Source organism: Coenobita brevimanus, chromosome 97 (genome assembly GCF_032717465.1).
Source record: "Coenobita brevimanus isolate Jiangsu-jjx chromosome 97, ASM3271746v2, whole genome shotgun sequence".
NCBI classification, from domain to species: Eukaryota; Metazoa; Arthropoda; class Malacostraca; order Decapoda; family Coenobitidae; genus Coenobita; species Coenobita brevimanus.
In genome coordinates this window covers 30935266-30948341 of record NC_137050.1, presented here as the reverse complement: position 1 = coordinate 30948341, position 13076 = coordinate 30935266, and the positions used below count along the sequence as shown (strand labels likewise).

Genomic DNA, 13076 nt, shown 5'->3' with positions numbered 1-13076 from the left:
ACTTTTTTGTGCTCCTTCCTTCAATCTCTTCTTTCCTTCATCCTCTCCCTCCTTTCGTTTGTCCGCCTTTCTTTTCCCTGGTTTCTTTCTCTCTCCCTCTGTCTCTTTGTTCTTCCTTCCTTCCTTCCGTCTGACTTTCTGTTGTTTGTTCTCTTTGCCTTTTCCTTTCCTGCTGTTTTTCCCTCTTTCCTTCTGCCAGTTTTTCCACTAGTCTTCCTACCTCTTCTTCCCTCCTCTCCGTTTTTCTTCCTTTCCATCGTGTCTACCTTTCTCACTTTCCTTACTTCCTTTTTCCCGTCTGCTTGTGTTTCCCCATTTCCGTCTAACTGTTCGTTTCAAAAGTCGGTTCGTCTTTTATTTCATATATATTACTCTCCTGATTTCTCCGCTTTATCTCCCACTTTTCTGTCTTCGCTACTTGCGCTTCTCTTCGATTTCCGTTCATCATAACAGGAACTCTTTTTTTTCCTCTTCCCCTCAATATTCTTTCACCCAGTGTTTTCTTCTCCATATCTTCTCCCCTCAAAATCATCTCTACTTCCGATATATCCCTATTCTTTTTACCTCCCTCTCTCCTCTTCTTTCTTCTTCCACTTCCCTTCGCTTTCCGTCCGTCATCACAACTCCCATCCTATTGTCCTCTTCCCCTCGCCATACTTTCACCTCGTATGTCACCTTAATGGCAGGTGTCCCGATATTCATGCCCTCGTTTTCTTTCTAATTTCCTGTTTTGATTCCTTTGTTTATTTTGTGCACTACAGTACTTTCACATTAACCTGGACCAAATGTTCGTCCTTTTGCAGCTTATTTCATGTACTTCGATGGCAGAAAGATATTACTACGGCTGTTGGTCCTTTTCATACACTTCTTCGTGACTATTACCGTATTCTAGTGTTAATCTCTTGTTAGAGCGCAACATTAAAGATGGAGAGGTGTCATTTGCTAGGCCAAGTTAGAGTAAAAAGAGTATAGTTCTAGGGTCGTATTCGGTTCAGATTTGGAGGGTAATCAGCACTTCTTCCTATTTTTTTTTTTTTCCTGCACATGTCCCGTCGGTTCTCTCTTGTATGTTGTTTATGCCAACTATATCTATAATAGAATACCATTAATATTATGCCAACTATATCTATAATAGAATACCATTAATATTATGCCAACTATATCTATAATAGAATACCATTAATATAACACAAAGAATATTTAAAGGTAATATGCAAAATAAATAGCTAAGGAAGAGGTGTAAATAAGCCTCCAGAGCGACGGAAAATACGGCCCTTCGTCAGTATGATTGTTTTCTTATTGTGTTTTGTTGTGTGGCTCTTGACAACCATTACGCACTTGTTGGTAGATTGTGTGTGTGTGTGTGTGTGTGTGTGTGTGTGTGTGTGTGTGTGTGTGTGTTGTTACTGCATGCACATATGCATCAGTGCGCGTCCCTTTTGTGTGTGGGGTGGGTGGGTTGCTGCATGCACGTATGTGTCAGCGCGCGTGCATTTATTCGTGTGTGTGTGTGTGTGTGTGTGTGTGTGTGTGTGTGTGTTTATTGGTTACTGCATGCACATGTGTATGCCGCGTACATTTGTGTGTGTGTGTGGGGGGGTGCTAGGATGTGCATTGATTTTTAGAATTAAACTCTACAGTTATCTTCTAAAGATCTTTAGCATTTTGAAATGATTACCTTTAAATGAGAGCCTCGTACTGGCCATAGCTTACACGTTATTTATTACATTACTGAGTACTTCTTTTACCTGCTCTTTATTGCATTACATAACTTCTTGTACTGTTTGCATACCCAGGCGGCGGTGGCAGAGGCTGGTGGGTCTGCAGTGAAGGCGGCAGGGGAGGGTGATGTGGCGGCGCAGGAGGTGGTGGTCAGGAGGAAGAGGCAGGAGGCTGAGGAGGCACCCGGGCCAGGTCAGTCAACATATTCCTCACACTATTATTTATTGTTCTTGTCCGTCTGCCTGCGCTCCTTCAATCCGGTGACGTATTTTTGTACTATACTCTTGCTACCTTCAGATGATTTTACTCAGGTTCAGAAAGATCTCTCGTGCTGAGGTGCTAATGTGAGCTGTATCTAACCCCTCATTTCTAGAAGACTCTCCTAACCTAAATACAGTTGTCTAAAGGTAGCAGAATTATAACTGAAACAAGAAACACTGAGAGTGCAACACCTGGCCTACACTTGGTCCATCGAACATTTGACTTAGCCAGTGTCCCTGTCGTTCGACTGGTTGTTTTTGAAATAGAATTAGTTAATCTTTTTCTGACCCTCAACCATTATACCATGTTTGGTCCAAATTAGATCAAACTGTTTCTGCTTACCTTGCCCTGTTGCCGCGCCCTTTGACCCATTGCTCTCAAAACTGAATCTATGCATCCTTACCTGACCTTCAGTCCTTCTACCAAATCGTCAAAACTGTTTGCTTTACACAATCAAACATTTGACCTTGCCTGTGACCATGATCTTTGACTGGTTGTTCTCAAATTTAAATCCCTTCATCCTTACCATATCCTTTATCAATACACCGAGTTTGGCTTAAATCAAATCAAAGCTGTTTAAGTTGACCTTGCCATGTGACCTCTGCTTTTGACTTACCGAATACCTTCAGCCTCTCGACTAAGTTTGGTTCGTATCGGAAAAAGAACTGCTTGATTTATATTGTTCACACACACACACACACACACACACACACACACACACACACACACACACACACACACACACACCAAAACAATACCTTTGCTCTTGTTACATCGGAGTAGGGTGGTTAACCATTTTATTAGTATGACGTGAATTTCTGAACGGGTCCATTTAACCCGGGTGAGAATCGAACTGGAAGGGTTACAAACAGCCTTCAGTAACCCTCCCCCTCACAGCTAGAGATTCAGTGTGAGTTGAATAAAATAATGTGGAAGTAGCTTAATTTAAAAAAAAAAAAAAGTCAACGTGTAAATAAAACTAGTATCTTCCCAGTGGCCTGATTCTCTTTATCATTCACTTACCCCAGGCTGATCAGCACCTCCACAGGACAGGTATTTGTTATTACACAGGGTGGTTCATATGTTACGGATTCTAGTTGTCGTGTGTTGTGGGGGTGGCTCAGACAGCATTACATGTGTCTCCCTTGCTTCACTTCATACTTTACAGTGTCAACTTTTTTCGTCCATTGATTGCATGGTTGATCATTAATTTTACAGAGCACCCCGAATATCTGGGCCCGTCACACCAGTGCACCGAGCCGCCCTCGCAGCACACAAGAACTGAGATACGCTATATTGGGCAGGGTTTGAACCACGTGCCCTGTATTGTGGTTGTAGTTTTTCCTTAACCCCTTTCAGCCTGAGAACATTATTTATATTTTAATTTTGCTCTCTGTAGATGATTTGACAAACTTAGTAGGAAGCTTACTGAACTGAAGGGATTAGTTATAGCCTCCATTATGTTCTTTCGCTGCGAGAGATCTTTGCAAAGCTGAATGCAACCTCCTGGTAGTAGCCTGAGCAATATAAAAAAACATCATAAATAGTCGAACGGTTATGTTTCCCTAGTAGTTCTCTTTATCATTACCGCATCAATTAATAGCCATTCGAAAGAAAATTTTGCACAGAAGAATGCACAGCTGTGGATAAGGAAGATGAAAAGTCTGTTCTAATGTCGGCTGGCACAGGCAAAAGAGCTTGTAGATGAAGAATAAACTAGTGAACGATGCTGATGGATGATAAACTGGGTGGGGTCCATCATTATTCATCTAACCTGTGGTTTCCATTTGTGATTAAATTACCCATGCGGGTGCAATTTGATATTGTTTTAGAACAACGGGAAAGTAATTAATATATAACTAGAAAGCACTCAGTGAGTGCACACCTCCGCCAATGCCATTGCCATTAAAATGGATCCGGATCCGGATCCGCGGAGATATTGTGTGGACAAGAGATCCGGATCCACCCCCAACTTTAATCAGTTGTTCCTTGACCCATGGCCCACCTTTCCACAAAATTTCAATGAAATTCATTAAATTTTTTTGGAGATATTGTCTGGACAAAGAGACACACAGACAAACATAGGTGAATACATAACCTCCTGCAACTAAAGAATAAAGATAAGAAATACTTTTCCGTTCTGTATACAAAATCAAACTAAAATAAATAAATAATAAATAATAAAATATAAATAAATAAGTAAATAAAGTAGAAAGCACTCAGAGAGCGCATACCTCCGTCAGAGCCATTGCAGGATCCGGATCCGCTCCCAAATTTAATCAATTCTTTCTTGGCCCATGGCCCACCCTTCCACATAATTTCATTGAAATTCATTGAGACATTTGGGGATATCGTCTGGACAGACAGACACACAGACAATCACAGGTGAATACATAACCTTCTCCAACTTCGTTGGCGTAAATAATAATGTGATGCTGGAGAAGATTGAGCGTAGCCGTTAATTCAGCATTGCCAATACTTACATGAAAATGAAGTCGGACCCTTTCAGACACTGTTCAGGAGAAACAGTATCCTGATCAACATTATCTACAAAAAGAAATAAATAAACAAATAAATAAATAATAGTTAAAAATAGAAAAGTAAATAAAAGTAGAGTACATGGATATCAGTAAAAAAAAAAAAAAATCGGAACTCAGATTACTGCCGGTAGACATACTGTAGGTTAGTACAGAGCCAATATTTTAGTCTCCTGTCTAAAGTGGTATAAAAGCTCATATTCTGTTCACCAGGCATGTAAACCCACACACAAATGGAAATATATATATATATATATATATATATATATATATATATATATATATATATATCCCGTCTACATGAGGTTCGGGGGCCATCTTCCATTGTATGAACATGTTTAATTATTTGATATGTTGGCGTCGGTTTTGCTTCATTATTGTTATCGACAGACGATTTTGTTTTAATGTAAGTGATGTCTGTTGGTAAAGGGGTGTATCAAGTCCCTCTAGTTGAATATGTGTTCCAAATGGAATAAAATCATCTGTAAATAGCAGGAACATAAAACATAATACGCCACCAGACTGAAGGGGTAACAGAGGTGCTGGTGGAGATACAGAATTTAAGGCGCGGAACACTGCTGATGATGGAAGGCTTTGTGATCTTGTAGATTTGTAAGTCTCAAAGATGTTAAATAAAACGTCCACTGCTTGATAAAACACTGAGAACATGTGTTCCAAAGGTTTTATCGTACTGACATCATCCTGCATTACTGAATTATTATATCGTCATCAGCCTCCGCCATTCCACTGCAGGACAAGATCTAACCCAGCCCCTGTTCTCACCCACTGGATGAGTTGTAGACTCATTCGTACATTCATTCACACGTTCATCAGAAAATGATCCAGACGAATCCCTGGTTAGGCAGAGGGAATATTTGTTGTGAGGACAGACAAGGTTACCCCTCAAAAGCTTTGGAAGTGATGCATTATGGCTATCGGTCGTATAGATCACTTGAAGGATTGGCCACTCTGTGGTTATTGTGGCTGCAGCAAATATTTTGCTTCCGTATGTCAGTACTTCCAGTGCAATGTTGTCACCAGATCTGATAACATTATATGTGCTTTCACGAGGCAGATTCTACGCTTTAGTCAGATGATTATCAATATGTGTCACTTTTGTCCGTGGTTGCTTTTTTGAGTTTATGTAACTGACTCCCAACATTACAGTAATATTGTAGTTTGAGAAAAAAATAATAATTCTCTGTGAATAGGAATATCAATTTGCGTTTTGATTTACTTGTAGATTTTTTTTTTTTTTCAATCAATTGCTGGTTCCGGATTTCTTAATGAAGTGAAAAATATTTGATGTTCTGTGTTACCAAGTCTACTTAAGCGCCGAGTTGCCTGCGGTAACAAGTTCTCTGATTTGTTCAGAGTGGGGTCGTACTGATAACTTAAACTGTAAACTCTTGATATATAGTTTCTCCTGCTTACTTCCACCTCGACCTTGCCTTCCCTTGCAGTCCCTTGCAGTCCTCCTTCCCCTTGCGTGCGTCACACCTGCAGTCACTGGTGAATTACTGTACCTGCCTAACAGCTCCATTCACCTGCTCTTCAGTCCGGTGAATTACTTGCCTAACAGCTCCACTTATTTACCCTTCAGTCTAATATCACACCTGTAACAGTATAGTAATATCCAGATTCGTGCAGGTCCGGAACATTGTGTTTACTGAATTGTTGGGTAAGATAAAATGGAGGCAGACAAGATGATGTACTTAGTTGCGGTGTTCACTTTTGTAACGTAAGCCTTTGAGCCTGTACTGAGGTAATTGTGGGATTTATATAAAGAATATTCAAATGTGAACACATCAAAATCATGATTACGCCTGGTCTGGTGTGTTGTAATTTTAAACTCGTTCCTTATTACAGCGTAGTGATATGTATACAATAGATGTTTCCATTCATTAGCATTTGGTTTTCTTTGTTACTTTATCATTCTACAGTATTTCTTTTCTTACTCTGGTTGCAAATTGAGCACAGAAATTGTGAGACCAGTGGGTGTAGTAGTACGCAGTAACTTATACGACTCTTAAAATATTGTACCAATTTGGGCCACATAAAACCAAGGAGTGTGACTGCTGCCACCACTGTCCTCACCCCTCACACCTCACCCCTCTCCCACACCCCACCTTTCTTCCTTCCTTTACGTGTCGCCATTCCCCTCCTCCCTGGTCACATTCTCTCTCTCTCTCTCTCTCTCTCTCTCTCTCTCTCTCTCTCTCTCTCTCTCTCTCTCTCTCTCTCGTCTCATTCTTTCTTCACCTTATTAGATTTCCAGTACCAGTGATCAAACGATGGCCGAAGGATTCTAAATAAACATTATGGCTTAAGATTATATTCATAGATAATAAATTCAAGTTTTGCCCGATCATATAATCACTCACCATGACATAATGAAGTTACTTATGAGTGAATGTGTGAATGGGTGTGTCGTTGTATGCCTGTAACTGTTTCACCTTGTCTGTTCGTATCTGTCAGTACATGAGTGGGCCTAGGACTTACTGTGACATGTCCTTGCTCTGTCTTTTTTTCTACCAGAGATGCAGCAAACTGTATTCCAAACTAAACAAATGGTAACTTCTGTAGCGTAGTAACATTATTTTTGCCTATCGACTGCACAAGTCATCAAGGTAGATAACCACAATAGGCTTAATATTTGAGGAGGGGAGGTTCTGTGACCTTCACCTTCCTTCACCCTCAGTAACGGGAACAAAGAAGTGAATAAATAACGTGACTGAGGATTCTCTTCCTACATGTTCTGTACCGTATATGTCTGTCCTTGTACCCCCTCCTACCCAAGGTTCAAATAACAACTTTTGGTGCACTTCGGGATGAAAACGAACCCCTCTCTTGCGGAGAGACCCGTGATGTCATGTGATGGAAGGTTGTGGCGGCGGGAGTGCATCTCCCCAGCCCAGCTTGTTCCAGGCGTCGTTGGATGTGTTGTTCTAGTCCCAGTGAAAACAATTCTAACCACTGTTGTAATATCAGAATGCCCAAATGTTGCATCAACCATTAGAACATAGTTTTTTGTTTCTTATGACTATGGCGATTATTATTATTATTATACATTTGGTCAGTATGTATAAAAAGAGGAAGAATAATGTAGCGGGGACCGTCTGATTGGCATTATTTTGAAATATTGTGCCTCCTGACTGAATTCGATATTTGTTAAGAGTAACTGATATATATTTTCAAAATCTTATGTTATACACAGAGAGACTCAGAAAGAGAGAAGAAGAGGGAAGAAAATCTTTCAGTAATAATATTTTTGCAGAGGGTGGAAATAAGATAGTCTGCACTCTAATGCTGTTTTCTCTCTCGTCGCCCAGTGACCCCACAGATTTTCTCTGCCCTCACGGCGTGAATTTAAGTGCACTTACTGTTATTTTGACTTTGCCTCTCTCTTCCCTTCACACCCCCACTTCCACCCCCACTTCCACCCCGACTCCCGACCGTCTGGCAGGTGATGAGAGCACAGTGCCGGAGGAGGTCGCCCCGCCAGTCCCGGCAGCCCCCCCACCGCCCCAGCCCCCGCTGAGGCCCGTTGCTCCCCCACGGGACCCCTCTGAGGCCCGCATCCCCCTTGGCACCCGTCCCAGGCCCCGCCCAAGGCCACCTGCCGGCGCGGAGAGAGAAAGCAGGCAGAATGGTGATACCGGCACTGCAGGTATAAATTGCCAACATCGGCAGAAGAACTAAAGAAGCAGGAAGACTATTATGAAAGCACCATAATTTTTTGCACGCACCGCGGAGCTTACTACTCGCAGCACTGAACTGATCACAGCGTCCGCCAGTGGCTGCACTCCTGTACAGACGCACAGGATGCTCAGGTTCATCAAGATACTTTTGTCTTCAACTGCGATGATCCACAGCATTTGGATTTGACTCCTCTGCTTACACCCTGTTAAGTTTGGGTCTTATTCTGGGTGGCATGAGAGGCTTCGTAGCACCTCTTCCTTAGCGATTTATTCAGCACATTGCACCTCAATATCCTCTTCTTTGTTAATTTGTGAAAATTATGTCGATATAGATGTTATTGTGGCCAGAGGCTCATCTGGACATGAACCCGGTGAACTGCAGCCTGATGTTACCCTTGTGTTCCAGTCCACTATCCTCCTTTCGGAGGACAGGGAGGGAGTTGAGGGACGCTTGTATAACCGGGCAATGGAACTGGACAGCGAAGTTGTGTTGGTGTGACTACTGGAAGGCGTCCCTCCCTTGCGCCTTGTTAATATAAAAAGTATATACTGTACAGTAACATTCAAGAGAATATTATTGTAATATGCTACATAATTTCCGATGGAAGAGTTTTTACAAAAGCTCTTGTGCCACCAAGAATATGACACTTTGTCACATCCTCCACTACATCATTCCACTTGCCGCACCCTACACTTGTCTTGTTCCCCTCCCCGCACCCTTCATCCACACTGTAATTTCCCACTGTTTTTACCCTCTGCTACCATGTCTTGCGTCACTCCTCACCTTACACTCGTGTCCCCCATCCTTCTGCTTACCTGTCCCCATTCCCGTCGACACCATCTATAGTAGACTTGAATACTCTTTTACATCTTTCTTCAAACGTTTACTCTATGTACAGATTGTGTGCATCATATTTTATGGGTGATAAGCGTGAGCTGTTTTGACACGTGGCTTGACATTGCACGGCTGTTTGTATTGTATGTACTGTACGTATGTTTGTGTTAGTACTGTATGACTGGCTGTGGACGAGATGTAGATACATTTATAAATACGAAATTTATTAACTGAGTGAAGAGTTTTTGTCATATAAATGTAATTAAAGAAATTACTATGCAATTAAATAAACTGGATGCATGTTTCTTAATTCATTCGATGACTGTGATATTTTCACACTCGTGACGCATCGTATGATCTGGTGTGAACCCAGAGAGAGGTTAGGGTAAGTCTGTGCGTATCTTAATTCCCCGCGCCCTCCAACTAACCCTGTCTAACACCTCTCACCCACTCTTTCTATCACCACTTGTCCAAAATTCAGTAACAGTGGGCAAGTCTTGTTTCACCCTAATCCAACTGTAATTTACTTCTTTCCTGGTACATGATCCATGTATTAACTTATACCGTCCAAAATCAGTTCCTGCAAGTTCTGTTTTACCTTGACCTGTGTTTTCCAGCAGACCTGTGCGACTTTGGCAGCAGCCCTGACGAGACGCTGTGCGATTGGACCAACCTAAATGTGACACAGCTTAAGTGGCTGCCAACCAAGGGAGAGTCAGCCTTCTGGATCGGCGGCCCGCAGGAGGATGTCTCGTACGGCGACACTCTTGGTGGGTTACCTGTCTCGATTCACAAACAAATTTACCATCCCTTCCCTGTCGTAACTTTGATTTGTGTTCTCGAGAAGGACGAGGAGAGTGCAGATTCCTTCCATGTTTCTTGTGTACTTCCAGCGAAGAGAAATACTAATGAAGAGAAAAACAATTGTGGGTTCTTTCAATTCACAGGCAGGACAGGGAAAGGAGTGTGCAGAATATTTCCAGCTCTCTTGTTCTTGCTGCGAAAACAAATCCGAGTTACGACATAATCGAGCCTAAATGTGAGATTCTTCCCCTTGGCCTGGCCCGGGGTTGCATTTATAGAGGATCCTGACCAGTTTTTACAGTAAACAAGTCTATAAGTAACTTTTATCACAGATCTTTTTGTGATTTCTATTTTTCACTTTAATTTCTCTTTTAATGTAAGGAAGAACGAACCAAAGACCATAAGCTGCCAAGATTGTTCCCTCAAAGAAAAAAATAAAATATGCTCACTGCAATTTGGTTGTGAATTGTTTGGAAGCTGAATCACTGCAGGGAAGCAGATTTACAAGCAGTCTTAAATACAACTTAAGGTTAAGAGAGTTTATAAATGTTTCCTTTGGCCTAGCTCACAACCACGACCAATTATGCTTCAGCTGAGGGTTCTGTGGATCGGTGTTCTTAGTTTTAGCAATAATTTGAGTTTCACAGTTCTGCCCGTGTAGTGTGGCTTGTCGTTTTATCTCTTACAGGTAAATCATGTAATCGAAGGTCGCAGAAGTACAAACGATGCCATTTAGAATATGTAAATGAATTGTATCTCAGCATACCAAACTCTTTCTGTGATTATTTTCAAAGCAAAAATATATCTTGTCTTAAAAATACTGTTATTTTAGTTTCTTTAATAGTAATGCTTATGCTTTAGTTCACTTCTTGACCAATTATTCAAGTCTCCTGTTGTCCCGTCTCCTTGAACATGTGCGTAGATGAATTTAGTCACTTTTTGGTCCAAGTTTACACTCGAGAGCCTTACGTTTTCTCATACCTTCCTGGCGCCATCCGGTGCTGCGCAACCAGTTGTGTCCCACGGCTTTCTTGATCTGATTACACACAATCTCACATGTTTTTTGGACAGTTATACTAGTCTCTTGTAAACACACAAACCCCCCCCACCCTCCCACCCCCCCACACACACAATCTCTCTCTCTCTCTCTCTCTCTCTCTCTCTCTCTCTCTCTCTCTCATTATATATATATTTAACCCATTGGATCTCAGAGTTGCTGGGCGAGGCACTGTTCCGGGAGGGTCCTAAGCGTACCGCCCTCCGCCTATTGGTTCATAGTCGCGAAGCTCATAGGTCCCTAACCGGGGGTTCCCTACTTTATTAAGGTTTGAAAATTCCCAGTTCTGTCCAATACTGTGGACACTGGGCTTCAATGGGATATATATATATATATATATATATATATATATATATATATATATATATATATATATATATATATATATATATATATTACAGGGAATTTGGGGGGCGGCGGTGGCTGAATCGGTAGAGAGGCGGTCTGCAGTCCTAATGGACCCAGGATCGAATCCCGGTTGGGGCAGGGAACAGTTTAAGGATTTGAATTTCCTAAAAAGCAGACTTTCCTGATCTACCAGATGACCCGCCGACATGTAAAAGTATCCCCGCTAATACCAGTACACCAGTCCTGTATGAAACAGCCCTAGCATGTATTCAATATGGACGGTGGGTGTTAGCGCCGAAGTGGTGACATGTGGAGGTGTAGGAGGACTACTGGGCCTTGAGATAGGTGACTGCCCCCAAGAAATAGGCTCTGAGCCTTTGCCTAGAGTCGGACACGTAAAAAAAAAAAAAAAACTAGTTATTTAATAAAATCCCTCGGGAATTCGTAGTCATTTTAAATTAGGATGGGTTAATTAAGGTTAGGTTGATTTAGGCTGCGGGTTAGGCTGTTAGTTTAATTTAACATAACTCAGCATTCATCTAATTTAACCTAACCAAACCTAACCTTAATAACCTAGCCTAACATAACCTAAATTTAGCCTACATTATCCCAGCCTAACCTAACCGCAGCCTAAATTAACCTAACCCTAACCCGTTTGCACCCAGTGTCCTCAATATATGACGGAATTGGGCATTTTCAAAAGTTAATGAAGATAGGAACCCCGGGGTAGGGATCTATGAACTTCACGACTATGAGCCGATATGCGGAGGGCAGTACGCTTAGTACCTTTCCAGCACAATCCTTCACACAGGAACCCTGTGAGCTAATGGGTTAATTAACCCATCCTAATTTAAACTCATCTCTCGATTTCCCTTGGGATTTCATGAAATCACTGGTTATATAAATTCCCTGATATATATATATATATATATATATATATATATATATATATATATATATATATATATATATATATATATATATATATATATATATATATATATATATAATGACTCAGTATTTAAAAGTACATAAATATCTCCCCTTTCCCCACCTTTGCAGGAGGGTACGCGCTATTCGAGACGTCCCAGATCCCCAAGCGAGGCGGCGCCAGGCAAACCTTCGAATCCGCCATGCTCATGTCGCCGATCAGGGACTCCACTGGACCCAAGGGCATGTGTGTTAAGTTCTGGTGAGTCAACCCCGCCGTACTGCATGAAGTGCTGTGGCTGCCTTAGTGTTGCTATTGTACATCTCCACCGTAGGTCTACAGTATTTAGTTTGCATATTGTTAGACTCACTGTATTGGAAAAGTAAAATGGACCATTTGGCTTAATGATCTCGGCTTCCATGCCTCTGGTAAACAGTTAAAATATTATCCCACAAACAACAACAGCAACTGCAACTAGAATGCCCCTTGTTGGAGTGGCCGTTTTCTCCCTTCATACCTCTCCACCTGTTTCAGAGGGCACTGTAATTAAGCGTTGTATTTCAGACATCAAACACTGTCTGTAGTTGACATTTGGTGGACAAAGGCTAAAATTTAGTTTTTTTATGAAAGAAAAAATAGTTTACCGGTACTTTAAAATCAGTAAGCGTGGTTTACTTTCAAGTTATTAGTTATCCCATATTCAAAATAAGTCGTATGCCTTGAAAATAAATAGTTCAGTTAATTTATTTTCATTAAAAAACACATTTCATACAGACTGACATTGTTTTAAACTCCTGAAGGGATGTAATATAAGGAACTAAAAGGTTTGTTTACCTTGGCTTAAAACCCTCTTACAAATGGCAATGACTGATTATTTTAA

General features: G+C 41.3%; 1 protein-coding gene across 1 annotated transcript in view; it reads left to right on the top strand.

Moving 5' to 3' along the window:
• LOC145413641 (MAM and LDL-receptor class A domain-containing protein 1-like) overlaps nucleotides 1-13076 on the top strand; it is a 114724-nt gene that overhangs the window by 63524 nt on the left and 38124 nt on the right. Inside the window, exons 3-5 of the mRNA XM_080283300.1 lie at nucleotides 1797-1914; nucleotides 9674-9826; nucleotides 12328-12457. Of these exons, the coding sequence (XP_080139426.1) occupies nucleotides 1797-1914; nucleotides 9674-9826; nucleotides 12328-12457 (401 nt within the window). The remainder of the gene's footprint in view (nucleotides 1-1796; nucleotides 1915-9673; nucleotides 9827-12327; nucleotides 12458-13076) is intronic.